Source organism: Euleptes europaea, chromosome 12 (assembly GCF_029931775.1).
Source record: "Euleptes europaea isolate rEulEur1 chromosome 12, rEulEur1.hap1, whole genome shotgun sequence".
Taxonomy (NCBI): domain Eukaryota; kingdom Metazoa; phylum Chordata; class Lepidosauria; order Squamata; family Sphaerodactylidae; genus Euleptes; species Euleptes europaea.
In genome coordinates, this window is record NC_079323.1 from 24,580,826 (window position 1) to 24,606,893 (window position 26,068).

Sequence of the window (26,068 nt, forward strand, 5' to 3'; positions counted from 1 at the left end):
CTGCACAATCCCATATCTGGTGGGCAGATAACATCCATGAAAGATTAGCATGTGAAAATCAGGACGCAGGCATCCACAGTTAAAGTGCAGGAAGCCACAAATGCAGAGGGATTCCCTTGCTATGTTTACAGGTTGTAGTAGTCATCCATGAAATACCATGATCTCACTGTGTAACATTTTTATTTTGTTCCCTTTAAAGTGCAAAAAAAAAAAAAAGTTTAATAGGGGGTATCTCGTCCATAGGTAAAACTCAAGATTTCTATGCCTCTTTAACATTTTAAAATGGGAAAGCTACAATCCACTGGGAAGAGACATCCCCGAGGTTAAGCAGATCCAAATTCCGACATCCACTTGTCATATTTCTCCAAGTCGGCCACTGAAACAGACTTAGAGATTTTCTTCAGAGCTAGGTCAAAGTCTCCCTTGGTAACGGGCATCTGAAGCTCTTCTTTAGATAGTGCGCGAATCTCTTCAGGGCTTAAACCGTTAATACGCCGCCTCATTGCCATCAAAGAGGCATCCCTAGAAACAAAGGAAAATGCACAGGAACTAATTACCAACAGTGCAGGCTGGGAACCATCAAGATTTTGATTACACTGTATGTTGCAGCCTCCTAGCAGGAGGACATAAAACATTTCCTCTCATCTGTCTTCCCGTCCCCCTTGGAAACTCTGGCTTCTACATCTCCAATATCCCCAACATTAATATAACGCAAAGGACAAGATGCAGCTGAAACTCACTAAGGCATCGAGTAAATGTGAAGATAATTAAACCTATAAAACCAATACCCCCCCTCGCAGACACAACCCTTTTACAATGATTTATGGAGATGCTGAGCTAATCGTTCAGCGTGTGCAAAAGAATGCTGCTGAGTCGCTATAGCTCCTTCAAACCCTCTGGATCTATCCTCCTCTATGTTGAGAAAGGGGGTCCCAAGTGGCCTTAAAATCCAATCCAATAGGCAGGAATGGATGTGGAGTTAAGAAGGAGCAGAAACCTGCTTTTCCTAGCTACTATATCCTTTTCTGCCTATGTAAGCCTGAGAGCAGCTGTGGGTGCATTATAAATTGTGTCAAAGATGTTTCAGGATATAGAAAAGGAATCAGAGAAAAGAAGCTTCAGTATCAAACTTGCCTGTATACCGATACTGGAGAACCTTCATATGGTTTGGGGGCTATTTCCCCATCTTGGACAATGGCTTGAATTTACTGCTTAACAACTTTCTAACCAGCCCCTCAACCACACCACCGTGAAGGTGCAGGTTTGGTTGCTCAGGCCATTTTTGAAAGAGAGACAGTACTCAGAGGCTGAAATTTCTTCTCTGGGGAGACTTTACCAAGTCCTTCTCTCAAGTTTTCCAAGGCAAGCCAAGTTTATTTTCTTTTGTGTAGATTTTGAGGGGGCAGATGATTTTGCTGCTTTGGGTTTAAGCCTTCTTCACAGTTCTGCTATTGCTGAGTTCTGGGATGGTTTGTTCTTCTCGTATTTGTCACCATTATCTAAGCCACACTGGGGATCTTTTTTGGGTTGGGAACGTAACATATGTGTTTTAAATAATGAAGTTTACAGGATGATTTTTGCCAGATTGAGGGGAGGGAAATTGTCCTGGTGTTCACTTGATCTTTATCAAGGCACAGTTCATATGTCAAACAACCCCATCAAAGTTCGGTTGTGATAGGTACTAATTGTTATGCTCAAACATGTCCTCCCTCCCCTGGCATGGCACGACTGATACTGAAAACAGAAGGAACCCCTAGTTACTAGGATAGAAACTATGTGTGTGAGGTGCCATCAAGTTGCGGTTGACTTAGGGTGGGCTTTCAAGGCAAGTGAATAAGCAGAGGTGGTTTGCCATTGCCTTCCTCTGCAGAGACTTCCTTGTAGGTCTCCCTTCCAAGTACTGACCACACGTAGCTTCCAAGATCTGATGAGACCGGGCTGCCTTCCCTCCCACAGGATATAAACTACCCACAGATTATTAAGGCGCCCACATTTGAACATCACAACTAATTGTAGTTAGTTACTACCGCCTTCAATTGCTGCATGCTCATGCCATGAGGCAGAAGGGTATGTGCAAGCCCAACACCTAACCAGATTAAGCTCATCTCACACACAAAAAAACCCTCTGGTTTGTTCATGACATCTGAACCAAACCTGAGAAGTTGAGACGCAAACTAATTAATTAATATCTTCTAAATTATATTATAGTATTACATCTGTTCCATTATTTATTAATTTGGGATTTTTAGCTTGCCCAATTTCAGAAGGCTCTAAGTGGGTTACAATAAGTGACACTGCATGCATACATACATTATTAATCTCATTATTTATTTGTTTAATACATCATTATGCAGAGGACTAAAGGTCATTAAGATTTAGCTGCATTTTGAAACGGCAGCTGTTTGAGGTAGCGGATTTCTAACTGTGCTCCAGAGAGGCCTGAGTTGCCTCAGATACTTGCCAGGTATCTCTCAATAAAAAAAGACGAGCAATGACAGGCTTGCTTCACTAACAGACAGCTTCACTAACAGTACCAATCTTATCCTGCAGTGCATGGCCATGCAGAAGTTTGGGGGTGAGGCACCAATCCACTGTGAACAAGCATGTGACCTTGTGAATCATGTGAAAGCCATTTAACACTAAGTTCTTTTATGCATGGCTGTTTCACTCTCCGTCACCCCTCCGATGACCTTGGGTCTTTGTGTTGATTATGCATGCCCTTTCCGACGGTCAGAGGTCGCCTCGCTCTCCCCCTGCCTTTCCCCACCTCTTGTCCGTGTTTTCAAATTTGAGATAAAAAGGTTTCCTGAAAACGGAAGCAAAACGTGGGGAAACGCAGGGGAGAGTGCAAGGCGACCTCTGACGGTCGGAAACGACATGGCTTAATCAACACAAAGACCCAAAGTCATCGGAAGGGTGACAGCGAGTGAAACAGCCTTGCATAAAAGACCTATGTCAGACCATTGGTTCATTTAGCTCTGTATAGTCCACTCGGTATGGCAGCAGCTTCAGTTCTCTGACACAGAACAAACTTTTCCAGTACTTGCTACATGAAATACTTTAACTGAAGGTGCCGAGGATTGAGCCCAAGAGCTCCTGCCTGCAGAAAGGGAGCAATCTGGTTTTAATGGAAAGGTGGCATATAAATATACTAAATAACCAATATATCTAATTCTCAATGTGGCCAAACTTCTAGATTTTTAAATCCAGAGACTGAAGCCATGAACAGACAAGACAGATCTTTCTAGAAACCTGAAAGAAGCTCCAGTTTGCAGAAAAATCTAAAAAAGTAAAGAAAACACCCTGGATGTTAAACCCCCTAAACTAACCGTAGAAGCACCTATAGTTTTAAGAAACAAATCCCTTCTCAGTGGACATTGCAGGAGTTGCTAGGCAACCACAACAAGTACTGCCAGCCTTCAAGCCTTGGTTTTTGTCAGTAAAAGGCCAGGGGAGAGGGCAGGGCCCATTGCAGGGCTGTTTTGGCCTTTGAGGGAGAACTCATTGGCCTGGCAGCAACCACCAGGCAACTTGATACCATGTGACTTGCATAACTCATTCAAGAATGGCTGCTTGCTACTGCAACAGAAGCCACCCAAAAAAGCCACTGTGATGTAGTGGTTAGACAAGGATCTGGGAGACCCAGGTTTGAATCACCATTCTGCCATGGAAGCTCACTGGGCAACGTTGGGCCAGTTATACATTCTCAGCCTAACCTACCTCACAGGGCTGCTGTGAGAATAAAATGGAGCAGGAGAATGCTGTAAACTGCTTTGAATCCCTCTTGGGGAGAAAGGCAGAATATAAATGAAGCGAATAAATAATGAATATAGCTGAAGATGGAGGGGGCAGATAAAAGGTAGGTTTAATGGGAAGAAGGAAGCAGGGAAAGGAGAGGAGATGGAAGTTGCCAGGAGAAGAGAGAAAGGAAATAGTACAAGAAGGAGTATGTGGAGGAGTATATAGGGGAAAGTGAGCCCCCTCCACAAATATTTGTGGGTTCCCTATTGCACAACTGGGCCCTGCAGCCAGCACCACACATTTTTTTCCCCAGGTAGAGGCTGTCATGGGTGGAAAGGAGGGAAAGGTGAGGAAGGGGGGGCAGAAGGAAACCGGGTGGCTTGTGTGTGGTAAGGAGAGAAAGAAGGAAAGGAGGAGAGGCTATAGGGGTTTCCAGAGAAGGTAAATAGGGAGGGGAAAAGAAGATGCAGGAGTCCTTGTGGGTCCCCTGCTTGTAAAACTATAATAATAAAAGGATCCATCTGTGGCTGGCAAAACTCATCAGAAAATGAAGCTACGAATCTCAAACTTTTAGTTTAGTTTAGTAGTTCAACTTTTTTTTAGCTAGGAAATATAGCAGATACCTGCAGACATTAGTAATGTCAGCACCAGAATAGCCTTCAATCTTCTCAGCAATTTCTTCCAGGTTAATGTCAGGATCCAGATCTACTTCCCGGAGATTAATCTTAAGCAACTCTGCTCTGCCTTTCGCTACAATAGTGAAGATCTGATTAAAGTAGCTTGCAAATGTAGAGTATTTATACAATGTTTAACTTTCGAATTTGGTTTTATAATCTCAGAAACCAGCCCTATCTTAAATACCTTAAAAATGCAAGCCTATCATTTTTTAAACAACAAAAAAAATGTTACATTGTATTGGTCTAAACCAAGAGGTTTCAGGGGCAGAGATCGGTTTCCTTTGGATGAAGGAGTACCAGAAATTAGCAGTGGCATCCTAAACAGAGTTACACCTCTAAATCCATTGAAATCAGTGGGTCTCAGGAAGTCTTAAGAACCTAAACAATATTTACAAGTAAAATTCCAGTGCAGGCAAAGAGGCACTTCTGTGAAGTGGGAGAGCCATTTACTTCCTGACAGATCCTTGGTGAAGTATCTCCCCGCCCCCAGGTGTTTAGCCTTCAGCCAAGTGAACACATGACGCCACCTTATTCTGAGTCATGCCATTGGTCGATCTAGTCCAGCAGTTTGTAATCTGATTGGCAGTGGGTCTCCACCAGGATCTCAGACAGACATCTTTCCCAGCTCTGTGGACTGAAACACTTCTAAATGGAGCTGCTGCAGACTCAACCTTCTGCATGCAAACCTTCTGCTCCCTTAGATTTTTTTTAGAGAAATAAATACCCTGTTTTGAGGGCAGTTCTGACCCATTTCCATTCCCTATAGAAAAGATGATTACAGTAAAACAAAATGTAAACTTGGGAGTTTTTAAAAGAATTTTTTAAAATCCATAGGAGAGGGGGAGTGCCTTCCCAAATGATTAACACTTGTGACAATCATCAGTTTGCAGAGCCTGGAAATAGAAAGATTCCTGCAGAGTTGGATTAACTTTGAAAATTCATGGCTTTAAACTTTAGAAAGAGAGAAAAAGGCTCCAAAGTGAGCTCACTGCTATCTGTGCATAGCTTTTACTGCTCTACTTTCTGTTCAGGCAGGAGTTCTACATAATTCGAAGTTTTATACTACCAGAAGGGGAGCCCAGTAATAATTCCAATCTTGCCTATATTGCAACACTGTTAGATGAACACAGTGAACACCTTCCTCTAAAAACTAATTTATGTAGGAATCAGCAGTAAGTGACAGAACTTCAAACAGAGAGTGTTTTCACATGAGAATCAAAGCAGTTCTCACTTTGATTGATTTGCAACACAAATGCTCAACCTACATTAGCCAAAATGCTCAGTTGCACCACACCTGCCGTCTTCCACCTTCTCTTTCATGTTAAATAAGAAGGCATCCAGATAAACAGCATGACAGAGGTGTAAAGGCAACTTAAACCTCACATGAGAAAATGATTCTATATCAGCCGTCAACTTAAGTTCTCCCACACAAGACGCTAAAACAATACATTACATATGAAACGGCTGCTTCTGAAAACAGGATGCCTGCAATGAGTACACCATCTGAAAATATCATGCGAGTTTCCCCAGCCTGACCACTCACCAGTCACAACCAATGATGTGGTACAGGGTTAGAGAAACTTCGGCCTTTTATATGCAGGGACGTTTTCCCACAGTCACCCCCACCCACTGCTTTGGGGACTCCTTTTGATTATGCATGCCTTTTCCGCCCATCAGAGGTTTCCTTGCTCTCCCCATGTGTTTTGCCTGCGTTTTCCAGATTCTGGCTAAAACAGCATCTGGAAAACAAGGGCAAAATGCGTGGGGAGAGAGAGGTGACCTCTGATGGGCAGAAAAGGCATGAATAACCAAAAGGAGTCCCCAAAGCAGTCAGCGGGGGGTGATCGCAGAGAAACGTCCCTGCATTGATTGTAATGTCATCATGACAAGAAGTAATATTGAACATCAAGGGGAGGACTTGACCTGAAGATAAGAACATAAGGATGCCATTAATGCCAGCAGCCACACTATATTGCACAAAATATGCCATTCTGACCCCTTAATTTACAACCTGATGAAGTCAGGCTATACAACTATGAAAGGCCCTTCCCTCCATCAAGCTCAACAGCAGCTGCCATCACTTCACACATGTACATTGTTATCTTGAAAGTTTATGCAGGAAAATAAGCCCTAACCCCATTTTAAGAGGGTTGCTGCTATACAGCCCTAAAATTATAAGGAATCTTTAAAAGCATGTTCAACCAGTGGCTAGGAAAGCCAATGCACACTGAGGTACCATAAGGCAGGGGAATAAGCAGCAAGCTATGATCCGAACAGCTGAAAATCTAGCCACAAAGGCCAGGCAAGGGCTGATTTACAACATGGGAAGCCTGGAAGGAAAAAATTATTGGATCCACTTTTCTGCTTTGGTGGGCAAGGGCACAGAAGTAGATTGGCAATATTTCTTCAAGACACCCAAAGGCTGCCTCTGATGTCCACTCAAGCATTGCCCATTAAACATTCGAAATAATTCTAAGCTCATTAAAACAAACTCAAGTTCTGAACCTAAGATCCTGCCCACTGTGAAATACTGCAGCTAGTTCATTCTGCAACCTCAAGCATGTTTTTTTTTAAAAAGAACAAACAAGTTATGAATCCCTGAAAATGCAATATTTGTAACAGGAATGTCAATGGATTCTCTTACAGTCCCCTAGGGAAGCTTTAAATAACAAGGGCAAGAAAAACACATTTAAGAGGAAAGCGGTTACAGCAGTCCCACCTGTCGGCAATGGTATATAAATCCTTTTCTCCAGCCTCCTTCTTAAAGCTTCATCAATGTCCCAGGGAAAATTGGTGGCAGCCAACACCATCACCATTCTGGATGGGTCGTCATTCTCAAGAGCTCCGCTTACTCCTGTGTGAACAAAGGCTGCATCTGTAACAAGGCATTTCTGTTTTGTTCACTTTCGAGTATGTATTTTATGTGCGATTTAAAGAGTATTTAATCATGTTGCCTGGCCCTCTTGTGTGAAGGAGAAAAATAATCCTCATTGGTTAAGAGTGGCAGAGCTTTTTGGAGGGAAGCAGGAGCAGGGAAGACAAAAGAAATGGGCCACCACCAAGCTACATGCTTGCAAAACACCTAGATACCTAGCAAGGGGAAAGGTAGAACCAAAATGGAGAATTTATTTTACATAGAAGAGACAAGAAGTTCCCACAACTATGTCTCCAGGTATTTACCTTTTGTGGTGATCAAGGAGGATTTAAGGATCAAACTACACATGATGCTTGAGATAGTGGATCCTCCCGCTTGTAATTTATCTTAAAAAGCAGCCGTGTGTGTGTGTGGGGGTGTACTGGGGCTGTTGCAATGAGGAAGAGTTTGCATACCCCTACCCCCATACTGTTTCTCTAATACTTTTAGCCTTAGCAGAGAGGGGAAAGACACAATATGGGTTAATCTGGATTTTTACCCATCTGGAATTAAAGGCAGCTTGGGGAAGGACAGTTTAGATGGGAGAAAAGGAGTGTGTGTGGTGGTAGGGGGGAGATGTACCCTTCCACAGCAATGAACAGCTGCAATTAAGCTACCTCTATACTATTTAAGGACTGGCCACTGTGCCCCTCATAATTATCTGGGGCTAAGATGAGCACTAAAAACAACATCCAGTAATATTAATGTCAGAAAGGGCAGTGACCGCACAGAGCCAGTTCAGGAGGTCAGAAATGTGCGTACTTCAGACTCGTGTCTTTTATAACCTGAAAAAAGGCTCAGACACAACTATTCGGGTAGGCATCTCAGTAAGAGTACCCTTCCCCAACATTCTTATCACATATGTAGTGAGAGAACTGTGCATCTCCCTGACCCCACGATCTGAACCTGGACGGACGTAGTCAGGCTACAAAATTACAGGGTGAACCCATGTTTATATAAATATAGTCAGGCAAAAATGCAGTCAAGTAAACAAAGGTTTGTTGGTCAGGGAGAGGGAAGTGTGGAACAGCCCAACAGTGCAGTCCTAAGAAGAGTTATGCCCTGATTAGAATGGACTTAGAAGGATAACTCTGTTCCGGATTGTTCTGCAAGTCTCTTATCAGGTTGATTTATCCTCAGAAGTTATGTGGCCTTGGTCCTTCTTTACCCAGAAATGTAATACTGGAATGAAGGGGAAAAACACTCTTGTTTGTATATAAAAAGAAATAATACATTGACATTTCATAAAACCTCAATGTTTCTTATTAGCTGTAATGTCAATAATGATAAAACACACACCATTAATGGGGGGAAAGTGTCTTGCAAGTGGGAAAATAAGTATGAAAATGCTCTGATTTTAATTTCTGTTGAATTGGAAAGACATTGTGTAAACTTAAGAAAAAGTTGAAGAAATTAAAATGGAAAATATGCTACTTCTTGATCGGCTCTGCACGTTTTTGGAAGCAAGTCCACCATTAACTTACAAAACTGAAAGGGAAGCTCATTTGCAGATATCGAACAACACTGCTTACCATCCATCTGAACAAGCAGCTCAGACTTGACCCTGCGGCTTGCTTCGTGTTCCTCAGAGGTGCCTCTGCGGCTGAAGATAGAGTCTATTTCATCCATGAAAATGGTGGTAGGGGCATAAAATCTGGCCTTGAACAAGGACAACGAGTTACTTACATGAGATAAAAACTGCATGCAAGATCCTTAACAGCAGCAGCCATGTTGACCAAATATGATGTGCTGCCTTGGGACAACCTCTTATCAGCACTATCTACATATCTGTTGTCTAAACCGAAGCCAGTTGCGACAATCTTTTGAGGAACTTACTGTGGCCAGTGAGTTTAAAATGACCTATCACATTAAAGCACAAAACAGCGAGATGTGCAAGAAAATAGCATTTTGTCAATATACCCCTCAAATCAGATAAACCAAAGGGGGGGGGGAGAACCAGGAGAAAGATAGGCAACAAATTTTGAGATCACCCTAACTGTGAGCACTGTGTCTTGAGTGGATGAGCCACGCCTAGTCATTGGTTGAGTTGCTGAGATGTTAAGTATTACTTAGTAATGTTCAACTGCTCTACAGTTTTGTTTTGTTTTTAAGTCAGTAAAGATATAGGGCTTGGGTTGTTCTTTTCTGCAGAGAAGGGTGTGGGAAGAAGTACTGCAGTGTGGGTCTGGTTTTTTACTGTATGACTGGGGCGTATATAGAAGAAGAAGAGGAGTTGGTTATTATATGCCGCTTTTCTCTACCTTTTAAGGAGAATCAAACCAGCTTACAAGGCACTTTGTGAGGTAGGAGAATCAAACCAGCTTACAAGGCACTTTGTGAGGTAGGTGGGACTGAGAGAGGTAGGAGAGAACTGTGACTGGCCCAAAGTCATCCAGGCGCCTTCATGTGGAGGAGTAGGGAAACCAACCTAATTCACCAGATTCAAGTTCACCGCTCATGTGGACTCAAACCCTGTTCTCCAGATTAGAGTCCACCACTCCTAACCAGGGCGAAGAAGAAGAGTTGGTTATTATGTGCCTAACCATTACACCACTCCTTACCACCACTCCTAACCACACCACGCTGGCTCTGTACTGAAGTGATATGTGAGTGGCATGCAAGTAGAGTACATACTTGTGTTAGAAACTGAAGGGGAAGTAGAGATGGAACTACATGTATAATTTCTGCCAATCCCCCCACCCTGTGCACACCTCCACTTTGCCTGCTATGCTGTTCCTGAGGGCCCAGTGACCCCAAGAACAAAATTCCATGGGGAAAGGCACAGTAAGTGGCAATGCAGAAATCAATGGAAATCACTGATTCCCTCTTCTGACAACTCAAGTATCCTTAAGTTTTCCAAACAGTGCACTTAGGTACAGGCCAATTGTTCCAGCGCTTTACGCTAGTCCCAGAGATGGTTGAACCTAATTTGCTTTTGAGACAAGGAATTGCAAGATCGTTGATGTCTGCTTTTGAGCTGGAGCATAAGTGAGACTTACCATTTCAAATAACAAGCGGACTAACTTTTCAGATTCACCTCGGTACTTAGACGTCAGAGTAGAGGAAGACACGTTGAAGAAGGTTGTCCCGCATTCTGTGGCAACAGCCTTGGCTAGCATGGTTTTGCCAGTCCCTGGAGGACCAACCATCAACACTCCCTAAAATTAAATACAGACAACTGAAGAAACAAAAGAAGCCCTCATATAAGCAATCTAGTCAAACTGAATCAATCCAGTGTAAATCTAGGCTATAGATTTTAACTGCCCAAAGCCATTTGTGCTATATTCAAGGGCCTAAGTTACTTTTACCCTGGCCTGGATGGCCCAGGCTAGCCTGTACTCATCAGATCTCAAAAGCTAAACAGGGATGACCCTGGTTAGTACTTCCATGGGAGACCACCAACGAATACCAGGGTCACTATGCAGAGGCAGGCAATGGCAAACTACCTCTATTAGTCTCTTGCCTTGAAAACCCTACTAGGTTGCCATAAGTCAGCTGCAACTTGATGGCACTTTACACACACAAGTCACTTCTGCTTCATGATGAAGGCACTCGTTCATTCCATTAGGACACAGCTAACTGATGCTGAAAGGCAAGGGAAATGTTACCGCCTCTAGTTCTGCACTCTTGTACTTTAGGGTTGCCAAGTCACTCTTTGCCACCGGCGGGAGGTTTTTGGGGTGGAGCCTGAGGATGGCGGGGTTTGGTGAGGGGAGGGACTTCAATGTCATAGAGCAGTGGTTCTCAACCTGGGGTCATATGGCCCCCGGGGGCCCCTAGGAGATTCCAAGGGGGCACAGATGAAAACTGCATAAATGGGGGGCCACAGCACGAGACTAGGGGGCCACAGAGGGAAGTGAGAAGTGAAGAAAACAGAAACACATGAAAACCTAACACATGACTTTCTTCTTTGCACTTCTATGCATCGTTTGCAACTGTGGATTTTTGTATCTCTGTAATCTTGTGCAACAGTGGTAGAGGCTTTGTTCTCCCTTGAATGTGAACATTGTTGTTTATTAGCGTGTTATATTCCCTTTTTGTGGGGTATTTTTTGTAAATTTCAGTTTCCCAATAAGAACTGCATGTGTGCATTTTGTGTGGCTGTTTATGCTTCTTTGTTCCTTGGCTATTTACAAACAAAACATTTAAATAGCTATCTTTCTACTGGTAGGACAGGGGGGCCACAGGAAGGAAACAAGTTCGGAAGGGGGCCACGGTAGGAAAAAGGTTGAGAATCACTGCCATAGAGTACAATTGCCAAAGCAGCATTTTCTCCAGGTGAACTGATCTCTATCAGCTGGAGATCAGTTGTAATAGCAGGAGATCTCCAGCTACTATCTGGAGGTTGGTAACCCTATTGTACTTACTGCTGAAGGAATATTTAATCTATCATCATGGCAATGTTTGCCTTCTTATCTCCATGTCTCCCTTTGCCGCTTTACAAAACACTTAAAATAAATGAATGGTTGTGTAGCATGATTGATCTGCCATGAAACAGCTCCAATTTAGGCGATTTTTCTCCGATGCAAAGACCAGGTTGACTTACAAACTACCGCCTCTTCAAATGACCATGCAGGGCAAACTGGCTGCCTGAAAAGCATGTAGGTTCCGCCTTCCAGAATATAGCTCATGTGCACTTCCCACTATGCACAGAATTTAGCTACTGAAAAAATGGAAAAATAATATTTGCCTCATTATCGCAAAACCAGAATTCTATGGATCAAAACAAATGCTCACAGGTGTTATCAAGCAGCTTTCCTACATGTGCAATATTCATGCAGCTCACTTCTTAGTATGCATGGAATGTGATTTCTTAATGTTTACACTAAGTACATATGGAATAAACAATGCTTCAAGTGATAGATTTTTTAAAAAAATAGACTTTCTGTTCTGAAAGAATAGCAAGCTTCCGAGTTCCATAAAACTCTTCTTTAGGTACGGTGCTACCTGCAGTACAGTTGATTGAATAATGAAATCAGCTACTGAAATTATATGAACCCTTTTAGCCCCTCTTTGCGACCAATAAAGCAATTGTCCTTTTAACTACTTTGAAAAGAACCTCTGAGATTTCAGGGATCCATTCAAAAGCAAGTTCTAAGCTGCTTCACCTTCCTGAAGGAAAGGGTCAACACAGAAGCAGCAAATATCCTGACTTTTTATTGGGAGAGAGGCTGATTTAGACTGGCGCAGAAATGCTTCATGAGGGTGCGTTTAATGCTTTCTCCACCCATATAATTTCCCTGAAGCTGGTATTAGGCCTGTAGGGAAAGGAAGGAGAAATACACACACACTTGGGGGCTAAGAGCATCTTTAGGGAATTTACACACGGTAATGGCAAATAATGGCTACTATTAAATTTTTAAGAGGAAGTGGAGTCAGCTCTTTAAACCCTAGCCATTAAGAACCACGAGAGTGAACACATGAAGCTGCCTTATACTGAATCAGATAGCTGATTCAGCCAGGGAGATGCCCTCCTGACTGTCCCACCAATTACATATGCTTGTTTGGTGAGAGAGGTTCTGTTCTGTGGCAGCCCCACAATTATGGAACAACCTCCCCAGAGAGGTGCGCCTGCCCCCTCATTGTCAATCTTCAGGAAGCAATTGTTTTATTTAGGACTGCAGTTTGATTGATTTAGCTTTTATTATTGGCAGCCCTAATTGGAGCTTTTAAACTGTGACTTCTATGGGTTTTATAATTGTTGCCTTATTGTGTTTTGTTATAAGGTTTTATTTATATTGTAAGCTGCGTGGAGTTCTGCAAGGGAGAAAGGCAGCTAATAAATGTGATAGACAGACAGACTGACAGATAACTGGTCTGCCAAAGCCAGTATTGTTTACACTGACTGGCAGTGGCTCACCAGGTTATCTCAAGAAGTCTTTCTTGAAGAAGTCACCTTCCACTTGATCCTTTTAACTAGAAATGCTGGGCTTTGAACCTGGGACCTTCTGCATGCCAAGCAACTGCTCTACCACTAAGCCATAGTCATTCCTCCAAGAGGCCAAAATCTAAAGGCTACACTTAAAAAACAAATCTTCGTATTTCTCAGAGCTACACACGAAAATGGCCTCATCTACTATCCACTGTCCCACCTTCACTTCTTCTCCTCTCCTGAGCCCCCACTCAGCCGGAAACAATAATTCTGCCCCATAAAGCCTCCATAAAAAGTGTCCCTAGTCTGGCTGTCTACACACAAAGAGCTAATGTTTCCATCCATCTGCCACGTGCACTCTCTCTCTCTTTCCCAATATCTACCTGGGATACTGGGAAGGTGGAAGGATAAGGAGTTGGAAGAAGGACAACTTAGTCCATATGTCTTTTATAATCCTTCTCATTCTCAGATTACTGAACTGCTGATTACAGACCCATTCAAGAACCACATATAGCTCATGAATCACACCTGGTCAGCTCTAAGAAAGACTGCAGCTTTTGAGACTGTAAGAATTGTGCTCCCTTTGCAAAGCACAGAACTAAATTTAAAATCTCTCTTCCAGGGACACATTTGCCATCTTACTCTCTCATCACAGATTCTGCTGTTACTGCATTTCTTTCATTCCACTGCAACCATAAGATCAGATTACATGCTAACAAGGGCTTCCTGAAGACACACTGTATTTTCAGGGTAATCAAATTAGCTGAAATTAGAATTGCACATCACAATGGACTTTATGCAATTAATATCTTACATAAAGTGCCACTGCAATAAAATAATCAGTTAAAAGCTATCTACACTGCAAATTAAGTTTTGCCTGTTCCTTGGGGGGGTGGAATTACTTCGAAAGAATGACACGGGAAGAAAGACTTATAAAACCAAATCAACTGAAAATGCAATTATTCAAGAATTGTGCTCTCCCTCAATTCTTTGGCTTAATGGATGTACGGTGCATTTTGCATTAACTCTTACTACCTCAGTAGCTATTTAAGGACTTTTTGAATGCAGACCCCAATGTACATGTATGGGGAACTACATCACATTAGTTCATATCCTTACTCCATAGCTGGTATTTAATATGGCACTTTTAATGTTGCTAAAGTTTTCCCAAAAATTGAAAATAAAAAAGCAGAGAAAATAAATGGATTTGTCTTCCGCAAGAAGATTAAACTACAGTGATGAAGTGTTCATCTGATAGCGGGCTTTTTGCTCGCAAGAGCTTATGTCACACACAAAAAAGGAAAGGGGGGGACCTGTTTTGAGATCCACACAGCACATTGCTGGTTTCGCTGAAACAGGCTGACACGGCTACCCATCTGGAATCTGCCCACAATAAGACATGGCAACAATTTACACAGTGGCTAAAATGCCCAGTGTCATATACCATTTTACTTTTAAAGTACAAGCTGTATACAACCCCAGAGGCTAACCTGTATCCCACTCCATCCCATACCACTGGAACTGGCTTAATTTTCAAAGCCAAGGAGCTTCAGAAAGCGAGCTCGCGCCGCATCTCACCACAGAACAATCAGTCCCAACATGGACGGCTGCTTAATGTGCTTCGCACAAAAGATGTCCTTTTCTCCTCGGCTCTGTCAAATCTTCAGCCTTCCATTCGCAGGCTCAATTGCACTCCAGGGGGGGCAGGCGTTTTGATGGCATCACAGCAGGATTATTTCTTGCTGCTGTGAAGAACTGCTAGTTGAACAGTGGGAAGCACAACTAAAGCTTGGCCCTTCTTGGCTCAGAGAATGCTTCAAAGGGAGCCAAACAGGCAGCTCTCTGATGTCCCAAAAACAATCGCTCCAAATGTATCTACTCATTCCTGTGCTCACCTGGCAGAGAGAGTCTTTTTTTCATACACAGCACCTACCTTGGAAATAAAAGCAGCTGTCTTGAGAACTGCTTTCAGAGGAGCTTGAACATACAAGCACAGAACTGGCTGGTTTCTATTTGTATTGTTGCCCTCAATGTCCGGGAACAAAACCTGCTTTATTTCTGCTGTTCCAACAACAGTGAAATATAACCCTGTCACCCTTGCGGCACAATCAAGAGTAGTAACAACTCGTACTATTGTAGGCTTCTCAGCTTTGGGGATCATGGGAATTCACTTTGAACCAAAGAGACACCATGGAAGATGATGCCTGTAAACAACCATGTAGACAGCCAAACTCAACCTGCAACTCCTCAGGTCAATCAGACCAACAGACAGCAGCATGGCACCTAGAGATGGCCACAATTCAGTTGGTTACATGAGTCAATGGTAGCAAGCTATCTTGTGTGTGTGTAAAGTGCCATCAAGTCACAGTCTACTTATGGAGACCCCAGCAAGGGGCTTTCAAGGCAAGTGAGAAGCGGAGGTGGTTTGCCATTGCCTTCCTCTGCAAAGTCATCCTTGGTGGTCTCCCTTCCAAGTACCAACCCTGCTTAGCTTCTGAGATTTGACGAGACTGGGCTACATCCCTCCCTCTTCCTAAATACAGGATACTATCATGAAAGAGAATGGAAACAAGTATTAAATAACATGGTGCAAATGCATAAATATACACGACAATGTGGGACACAGGTACATATTGTAGTTATGAACACGCACGCGCACGCGCACAAAACGCCTTCAATGCTCACCTTCCAAGGTCGCCTGATCCCTTTGAAAAAATCTGGCATCCACATGGGAAGAACAACTGCTTCCCTTAATAATTTCTTGGCTTCTTCCAAATCTGCGATGTCATCCCTGTGCAAAATTTAGAAGACACGTGTAAAATAAATTCTGGTTTTTTATGTAAAAGTACAACAATTATTTCCTCTGGTTTTATAAAAACCGAGACAGCTACTAGAATAAGCCTGTGGAGGAGGGGGACATGACTTTCAGCCAACCCTACCACAGGCTGTTCAATTAAAAAAATAGTTTCCCTGAAAACCTGATTATCAAAGCAACACTTTAAGATGCTCCTGAGTGTTGTTGCACATTTTAATATATGTCTAATGAACCTTTTGCTCATGGTGGTACTGTTCAAGAATAAAAGCCTTGCTTGCTTATCTGAACAGAACAGAGTTAAATCCAGAAGAACAGGGATGAACCTGCCAGTAACACAAGGGTGCCCCGGGGTCTCAAAGATCAGCTGTGTGTGCTTACCTTGGGAGCGCAGGCAGCCCCACTCTGGCAATAACCTCCATTAGCTAAAAGTGCTGCCCACGACAGGGGAAATATCATGACACATACACAGTTGGACCACCAATTGTCCTCCTTATTCTGGCCAAGAATACGGAGATATTTTATTTATTGGCAAATTTCATATCCCACCTTTCTGCCCTCAAAAGGGTCACCAAGGCAACTAACAATTTAAAACCAGTTCCAGTCCCAGTGCAAAAAGAGCGCCTGTATGCAAATGAACGTTTAGGCGTAGCTTGATTATAACTTTTGGCGTATCTTCAAAGCGGCTGTTAAGTAGTAAACTACGGATTGAGTTAACAACCTTATCATTACCAGACAGCAGATAAATTAAGTGGTAGTCATGAGAACATACAGGAAAGTGTGAAATCAATGGAGCAATCAGAAAAGATCTTATAGAACAGGGGTGGGGAACGTCAGGCCCGGGGGCCGTTTAAGGCCCGCGAAATCATTTAGTCTGGCCCTCTTGGGTCCTGGCAGATCTCTAGCTTAGAAGGATCTAAGACTGGTGATCCACCCCCTCCTGCAGATAGGAATTGCCTCTATTCAAGGCAGAGTTTGTTTTGCAGAGAAAAGGAACCTTTTTTTCCCCTTGCGGAAGAGTCGTTAGCTATGGAGCTGCTAGGACTGCCCAAGAAACTGTGCGGAAAAAAGATTCCCCACCCCTGTTATAGAATACAAATCACAACTGAATAAAAAATGGGTAGGTGTTTCTGTTTTTGCCTTTCCACACGGACAGACTCTCTGTTCGACTGGGGTTTTCAAAAATCTGCCAGTTAATTCATTGAGGGGTAAGGCATTATATCTGGCAGGGGCGACACCTTGATCACAATTTAAAACACAGGAGACAGAACTGCATTTAAAAACCATTAAAACCAACCTCCCCCTCCCTGCATACACATAATTACAACAACTTTAAAACAGAGTTAAAATAGGTACAAAGATTTAAAAACAGCAATTAAAACATTGGTCAGGAAGGAGGAGACAGTAAAGTTTCCCTTCTGAGATCCAGCAAGCTTGGCTCTCAAGGAAATATGAACTTCAGCCTCATTTACTTTACAAAATATGCAACATACCAATGAGTACTTAGATTCCTCGACACAATGTCTCTTTCAAGAGCTTCAACCAGATCTTTGTCATATCCCGCACCATCAAATTTCTGAATATCGCTATCACCAGCGCCATCCTGAGAAATCTTCTTTCCCTATGTTTCAAACATGTTGAAAGCAAGCAGAATCCATTATCATACCCTAAATTTAAGATATACAGCCAGAAAGAATGTAAAAAGACATTGAAGAAATAGGGGGGGGGGGCAGGGAGCCAGAGGCATTCAAAATACATGACAAAACACAAAATACATGACAAAACACAAAATAATTTAAACCCTGGCAACTATACCACAAGGAACAGGGTATCACTAACTGAGAATTCTCAGCAGCCTCACCAAATTCAGTTCCAAAGATTCACTGCTCCCCCCCTTGAATGGGACATTTGTAAGGCGATGTTGCTAGATCTTGCTTTGCTTATGCCCATTAGAAGCAGCATCTGTAGATCCGAACACCTGTTACCAACTTTGCTATGTCAGCTGCACCCCCTCCTGGATAAGAATGATCTTACCACAGGGTATTCATGCATTGGCAGCTTCCAGGGTAGACTTCTGCAATGTATAATACACAGGGCTACCTCAGAGAAGTCTTCAGAAACTTCAGCTTCTCTGGAACACTGCAGCCATAGTTATTCACTGCAGCAAGCATCTCTCTCTCTCTCTCTCTCTCTCCAGCGCTCAAAGACCTTCACTAGCTTCCAGTTTGTTTTCAGGCACAGTTCAAAGTACTGGTGTTGCCTTTTAAAGTCCCGAATGTGACTTTACTGGAATCAGAGTGTTTAAATGACTGCCTTCTTTCACTTAAGCCTGCCTGCCCTGTTGAGATTGTGACTGACGGCTCTTCCCCAGGTGCCCCCACCATTGGAAGCGAGGTGGGTACTGGAAAGAGAGCCTTTTCAGTGAATGGGCCAACCTATGGAACTGCCTGCCAAGGGATGCTTGCTTGGCACCATCTTTGTAATCTTTTGGCCACTGGGTAAAAAAAAAAAACACCTATTTACCTCCAACTTTTTGTGGTTACATGTTTTCAATTATTTTATTTTATGGCATCAAGGTCTTTACTAGAGTAGTTTCTACTGTTGCCATTTTAATGCTATTGTTTCCCTGTTACTGCTACAGTTCAGTGTGGTTGTACGTTGAAGAAGAAGAGTTGGTTTTTATATGCCGAATTTCTCTACCACTTAAGGGAGAATCAAACAGGCTTACAACCGCCTTCCCCTCCCCACAACAGACACTCTGTGAGGTGGGTGGGGCTGAGAGAGTGTGACTAGCCCAAGGTCACCCAGCTGGCTTCATGTGTAGGAGCGGGGAAACAAATCCAGTTCACCAGATTAGCCTCCAACGCTCATGTGGAGGAGAGGGGGAATCAAACCCGTTTCTCCAGATCAGAGTCCACCACTCCAAACCATTGCTCTTAACCACTACACCACGCTAGCTTAAAGTCTACGTTGCTGCTTTTTATGTGCTACAAGCTGCCTTGAACTGAAAGGCAACAGGAACAGAGCAGTTCCATCCAAGTGTGCATCAGCAAGACAGCCATGATTCTTCAAAGTGTTCAAGGGACACCAGTAATGAATGGAAGCCCCCAATTCCATGGTGAGGCTCGTGGGGTGTTGACATAGTTGGCACACAGATGGGAGCCCACTGGGGACCCCAACGTAAAGAAAATGCAGGTCACAAGTGTAAATAACAATTCAATGAATCCCCTACACCAGCTGCCAATAAAGCTTGTTTTCTTGGAATACGCCCACACTCGCAGCATGCTGCTGATGGCCCAAGCTGAGTTTAAATCATCATCATGCCAGTTGTCTCTTCATTTGTTTTTAAGCCAATGCTGTTAACACTTCAGAAAGGACCCCCTGTGCGCCTTGTGGGTGTACCGATGCTGCTCAGTGATGCTGAAAAGCAGCTGTGGCTTTTCTCAGCCAAACTATGCAGAATTGGGAAGCCATTTGCTCTCAATGTACTTCTTTCACATTAGAAAGGAAAGAAATGGCAAATCAGGAAAGGGGACAGATGTGGCACAGAGATTGGAAGAATGTGAGAAGCCCAGGAGAGGGCATCAAGAAAGAGTCTGAGTGGTAGAAGAAGAAGAGTTGGCTTTTATAAGCCAATTTTCTCGACCTTTTAAGGAGAATCAAACCGGCTTACAATCGCCTTCCCTTCCTCAACCCACAACAGACACCTTGTGAGGTAGGTGAGGCTGAGAGAGCTCTAAGAGAACTGTGACTAGCCCAAGGTCACCCAGCTGGCTTCATACGCAGGAGTGGGGAAACCAACCCAATTCACCAGATTAGAGTCCGCCACTCATGTGGAGCAGCGGGGAATCAAAGTTGGTTCTCTAGATTAGAGTTCACCACGCTTAACCACTACACCACACTGGCTCTCCAATGGTGCTTCTCTTGCGGACATATGTTCCTGTGACCCTTGGAGACTAGCCTGTGCCTTTCTAGCTTCTTTTCAACCCCACTTTGACCAGAAACCAGTGTTCAGAAATCTCTGATGCACCTTTTCTTTTGCACAGAAAATCTCAGTTAAGAGCAGGAAATGGCTCCCCAAAAGGATGCTAAAATTTCACAAAGCAAGAAAACAAGGAGAGACTGTCCAGCTTGTGCGGGGCTGCACAAAGCCTTCTCACCTGGACAGCTCGCAAAGCCTGTGCCCTGCAGCAACTCAGTGGGGCGGACACAACGTGCCAGATGCCACTCTCCATGGTGCTCGTGCGCAATCGCTCAGGATGTGGATGCTCAGAGAGGTTTCAAAATAGAATTCTTACTCCATTTTGCAATGGGAACCATAAGCTATTTTCTTTCTGCCACCTAGTGACCAAATTCTTTGAACAGCAACTCTGATTGAAGATAAACAGAAATCTTCCTTGGGGTGTCCCCTGATTTAAGATTACTAGCAGCATTCTATCCAGATATAACAGCCGTTCTCTGAGTTAGTTTCAGCACAGGCTTAACTCGATTCCATAATACACCTTACCAAAAGGCAGAGGATAACTAATATAAATCTGTTACAAATACAGGTTTGAGGACTGTCGGTATCCTTCTAATGGATGACAGCTCATTGCAATGCAGGAACCCTCCCTGGAAGTTGCCCCCCAACAGCCTCCATGCCTTTCCTGGGTCCCAGGATCAGATGCAAAGCCTAGGGTGCCACAGGCACTTTTCTTCCTATGCATGCTTTAGCCTATCCAAAAAATGATATGCCGGTAGGAAAAAGTCTTATGTAAAGCAGCCCCCAAACAAAAACTACTTCTTGTGCTGCTGAGTACCAGTTCAATGTGCTGTTCTTTTCTACTAAAGGTAAAAATGCCTCCCTGCTTCCAACCATCCCCCAGATGCTTACCTTCTCATCTTTTCCTTTAGCTTTAGCTTCCCTCTCTCGGCTGCTGGCAGGTTTCTCATTTTTTGAGATTGGTTGAGCTCTGCCCACAGGGCCTCGCTGCAACCCTGGTGATTCTCTTCTCAAGGGTTTCACTTCTCGGTTGGGTCGTTTTATCTGGGGTGGGGCTCTGTTATGTAAAGGAATCGTGTTAAGTAGTTATGAGAAACAAAATACTTTTTGCTAATGTGTTTTTGCACTCAAACATTTTTGGAGGGGGGGGAAACTGATAAAAAAGTATGCAGGTTGATCTGAGAGGGGAGTACCAGTGGGTGGATGACCAGGGAGAGACTAGATATCCTTTCAGCCCTTTCCAGTGCTATGTGGGTGTTAGTTGTATTATTTCGATGAAGTGTCCTAAGGCAAAAAAAAATTCTGAAGACCCAAGAAAATCACCATAGATTTATAGGAACAAGAAATATTAGACACCATGGCTTATCAGTCCCCAGAATGTCCTTAAACAAGATCTAAAGCTGGTACAATGAAGAATCAGAGTGAAAAGCCAAATTCAGACATTGTGTCAATCAATGGTTAAGGAACTGACAAGTGTGGGAATCCTTTGTTTGGGGCTCTGACCTCTATGACAGTTTCTGTTCTCCTGGCCTCTTTCCAGGAAGGGGTTTGTGGGCACACACGCACAAACCCATAGCTTCCATCCTATGCTGCCTGGAGCAGGTAGCTGGCCATGTCCTTCTCAGCTGCCTCCCAGCCTGTTTTGAAGTACGCATAGCAAGCCATACTTGCTCTCTTATGAGACGTCAGCCATCTTTCCCATCCCAGCAGCACCTAGCATGTGCACTGTGCCCATGATGGCACTTAAAGGGTGGGTACCACAAGGTCTCGGTTGGGATGGGAAAAACAACCACCCAGACAACAAATCATGGCTTGCAATCAGCCAGCAAATCAGGGGCAGAAATTAGTATGAAATGGGTTTGTGCTAAATATACTTTGGTGCAATGCCTAAACAGAAAAACCAGTTACAGCTGTTGTTCCACCTCTGGAGACAGCCATCCCAGAGAAACAGGATACTGAGCATACTGGGAGGGAAATCAGAGGGAACAATTGTAAACTACACTGTGCCAGCACATTCGAAAGCTCCAGACATGCTTTGGGCTTTAAACTATGGTTCGCATAATGCATGGTTTGGCTTAATATCCAAACTGAAAGACAGTCAAAGTAACCTGGCCACACAGCAAACACATCCCAAGAAGCTGGAACTACGGAGCAGCAAGTTGAACCAGGCCAGAAATAGGCTTAGTCTCTTAGAACTCCGTTTACAATAACAATGAAAGAGGAGGTAGCAATTTCCATAGATCTCTCCCTTCCACTGCAGACACCCACTTTGCCCCCTATGCTGTTTCTGAGGATGCACTGACCCACAAAAACAAAATTTACGGGAACTCAGGGAACTACAGCAGAAGAGGGAAGGCTGGAAAGTCACACTCTGTTAGGCCTGCTCCTCAAGTGGATCTCACTGGCTACAAGTGATGATTTACTTTTACACCACCCTTCCTCCAAAGAGTGCAGGGTAGCATAAATGGTCATACATTCACCATTTTATCAAAGTGATAGAAACAACAGCATACGAGGCTAAATGAATACAATTAACAATAGAAAACATCCAGGCACCATTTTATCTTCACAACAGAAGGTAGAGCATGACAGGTCCCTGGTCAGCTAATAAAATTCATGGCAAAGTAGGGATATTCGCTTGGGTCTCTCTGGTCCTAGTCTGACACTTCAACCACTACCTCATACTCATTCTCACTCAAGCTTTATCAGATTTAATCAGTTCAATTGTACATTGAAGTCATACTTTAAACCCAATTACCTGTGCTCTGCTGGAACAGGTGGTGGCCAAACAGATGGATCCCTAAATGATTCATCCTGATAAGATACTGGAATATCTGTAGGTCTGTCTATTTTAAAACTCTCTAAAGTATTGACAATGATTTTTACTTGCTCGTATTCTTCCAATAATTCTTGCCGAACCTTGAAAATAAACAGATTACAAAAATTCTACCATATTTACTTATTTAATTTACAGAAGCAGTAAGGTGACCAGAAAAAAGGGAGTCAGGAGTATTAACATGACACTTAAAGCAGAAGTAGACCAAAGATGATCCATCACAGTGGACTTTGCCAGTTCCTAGTAGATCCCCCTAATGCCCGCTGACTTCTAGTATTCTTGCAGATGGATTCTTGGCGCAATCCAGCTTGGCAATTTTTATGTTCTGAAGTAAGAGTACATATGAGAACACTTAAAACAAATTAGTTATACCTTAACTGTTACAAGATGCTTGACTTTGCACTCCTACTTTCTAAATTAAAATATAAAGTGGACTTCTACTAAAAGAAAAAACAGACTATACAACAGAGTTATCCAGTCCCTAGTTTAAAACAACAGGAAAGAAAGAAAGAAAGAAAGAAAGAAAGAAAGAAAGAAAGAAAGAAAGAAAGAAAGAAAGAAAGAAAGAAAGAAAGAAAGAAAGAAAGAAAGAAAGAAAGAAAGAAAGAAAGAAAGAAAGAAAGAAAGAAAGAAAGAAAGAAAGAAAGAAAGAAATCATCCACACAGGCCCTTAGCTTATATTTCTTTATGGGATGAGTGTATGTGTAGGTAGGTATACACACAGAATTTATACATCTCTCTCCCACCCAGGCAGGACATCACGTGTGTTTAGGCTGTTACATTACTTATCCATGGTTTTCTCACTAATCAGTCCACTATGTGTACTTATTCAGAATGTGTATCCTCAAGTGGCACTATTTGGTCCAGTCATTCCTCAATAATTACCTTTTTGTTGTTAAGATTCAGAATTAAGCTTGTGTTTCCAAAAGATTCACTATACACCAGACTTGTAATGCATGAAAAGGTAGGAAATATTTAATCCAACTACTATTTGTCAATTATTTTATAAGTTAATGAGGCATCAGCTAAATAATAGATGTTTTAAAATCCTGCAGTTTGTCCAAAATCAGATCACCAACTCTGTCTTACTTTAAGGATTGCTCTTTAATTCCAGTTTCCACAGATTCCATCCCTGCCCAGGAGAACTCCACTTGGCCCTCTACTATGTTCCTGAACGTCTGCTGAACCCTAAGAATAAGGCTTAGTAGTCTGTAGAAGAATGGGGAAACAGGAAAGTCTTGCTCTACTACCTGTCTACAGACAATTGGATACAGGCCACTCTATAAAATCTGTTTGCAAAGCTCCCGTGAAATATGCCATAATATTTTGCCCACATAGTATAATGCATATACATGGAGAATCATTGAGAATCAGGCTTATCTTTTTAGCTCAGAGCTTCCTAAACATCAGCTGAGAACAAGACGAGATAGCAAAAGAGAACTGCAGGCAAAACACTTCTAAAATAAGCAGACTCACACAGTTAAGCCTTTGATTAGCAAAGGCAATAACTACATTGGCAAAGGAGGGATCAAAGCAATACATAGGAAGCATGACAGAGGAAGGAAGGACAGAGAACTGGGCACAGGACAGACAATAGGGACTCCAGATGCTACCACTGGTGAAGAAACTAGGAGTAAAGCTGGTCTAGTAGAATGTGGGTGGGGGAGGCCTTCCTCCTACACTTGGTCTTCGCCAAAAGGCCAAGAAGTCAAGAAGTGATTGGGGGAAGTGATTGTGGGAAACCTTTCTTAAGAACTCTGACCGTGCAAATTTAATCTAGCCGGGATGCTAAGCCATTTTTAGGAGCATGAAAAATTCATAAAAGAAACATTTTACTGATCTGACAGACAGCTGAGGGCATTCTGAGGACATTCTAATATGGTCCTTGCTAGCTAGTGCTGGCTAGTTGGTGACATACATGGGTTAGAATAAATACAACCATTTTGCTGTGCACGATGCGAATAAGCGCCACTTTATCATACCTGTTGCCACTTGCCCTTCAGTGCAGGGTCTCTGATTGACTGACAATGTCTCTGAATTTGCTGGATGACACCCTGATAATAAACCATAGAAGAGTCGTAGTTTCCAAGAAGTGCGTATTCCCTTCCTTTTTTAGCGTTATCACAAATCTCAGCCAAATTCATCTTCTTTGAGAAACCTAAAGTATATCATAAGAAAACAATTTTACATGCTGTAACATAACATACAGAATAGTAACTTAGCTCTGTAATGGAGAGTTATGGAACCTCGTGCTCCCCCAATTCTGCAAGGATACTCATGCTGCCCAAGTTGTTTGCAATGCCACATTTTTTGCAGCTAGCTTTCTCAAACCACGCTATTTTCTTTTCACTGTTGTTCTTGGGTTCCCAGACTACCCATATAGAGATGTTTTTTTATTTTTAATCCAGTGTGCTACTTGAGCTACAGTGAACATTAAAAGTTTGATATACGTAGCAAATTCAAAGAGCTGTCTACAGCTACTAGCCATAGTAACTAAAAGTAACCTTCATGTACATGCCTCTGAAATGTTTAAATTCATAATTATTTGGTATCCTATTTTTGTTCCCTGTGGCCTGGGCTATGTGTTCTTTGCTAAAATTAAAACTGCCCCCTGATAATCTAAATTCTATACCCAGAAAAGCTAGATTCTGTAGTCTGCATTTGTTATGCATATTGCACCAATTCATTCTTTATTTTGTAAATTTCACATTTTCCATCATTCGTTCTTCTGTTTCTAGTCATAAAACCCACTGCTAGGGGGAGTTTTATCTAGTGATCCCTCTGACCACATTCAGATGCCACATAAGACCACAGTTTATAAACCCTGGTGTGATTAACTCCAGTTTAGTGTGATGTACTGCCCAAAATACTGTTGATGGGTGCTGATTCTAAACCATGAGATTCTAAACCATGGTTCATAAATGGCTTCTTAGTTGTGGTTGCAGACAGCTGTGAACACTCTATTAAGTAACACTGCCCACTAAGCCTCCAGGACACAGAGATGGATGCACAACTCAACAAAAAACCTTGCTGTCGCACCTGCGTTTGTGGAACAAAGACTAACAATCCTTAGCCAAAAGCAATGAGGAAGAGGAATCCTGGCTTGCCCTAGGCTGCTTCTCCCTTGCCCCTCATACCCCTCCCACTTATTGCAGCCCACCAGTAACAAGCCAGCTGCATATGTAATTGGTAATCCAAGGGAATTTGTAGTAACATCCAGAGATTCTGTTAAGA

At 42.8% G+C, this 26,068-nt stretch overlaps 1 protein-coding gene across 1 annotated transcript; it reads right to left on the reverse strand.

Moving 5' to 3' along the window:
* Positions 1-237: 237 nt before the first annotated feature.
* KATNAL1 (katanin catalytic subunit A1 like 1) lies at positions 238-24,988 on the reverse strand. Its single transcript, XM_056858909.1, has 10 exons — positions 24,817-24,988; positions 22,757-22,917; positions 20,890-21,055; positions 17,510-17,637; positions 15,890-15,995; positions 10,332-10,490; positions 8,865-8,991; positions 7,138-7,272; positions 4,365-4,491; positions 238-522 (listed from the first exon to the last, which is right to left on the reverse strand). The coding sequence occupies exons 1-10, from the start codon at positions 24,976-24,978 to the stop codon at positions 324-326; spliced, it is 1,470 nt and encodes a 489-aa protein (XP_056714887.1). The 5' UTR covers positions 24,979-24,988; the 3' UTR covers positions 238-323.
* Between the last annotated feature and the right edge of the window lie 1,080 nt (positions 24,989-26,068).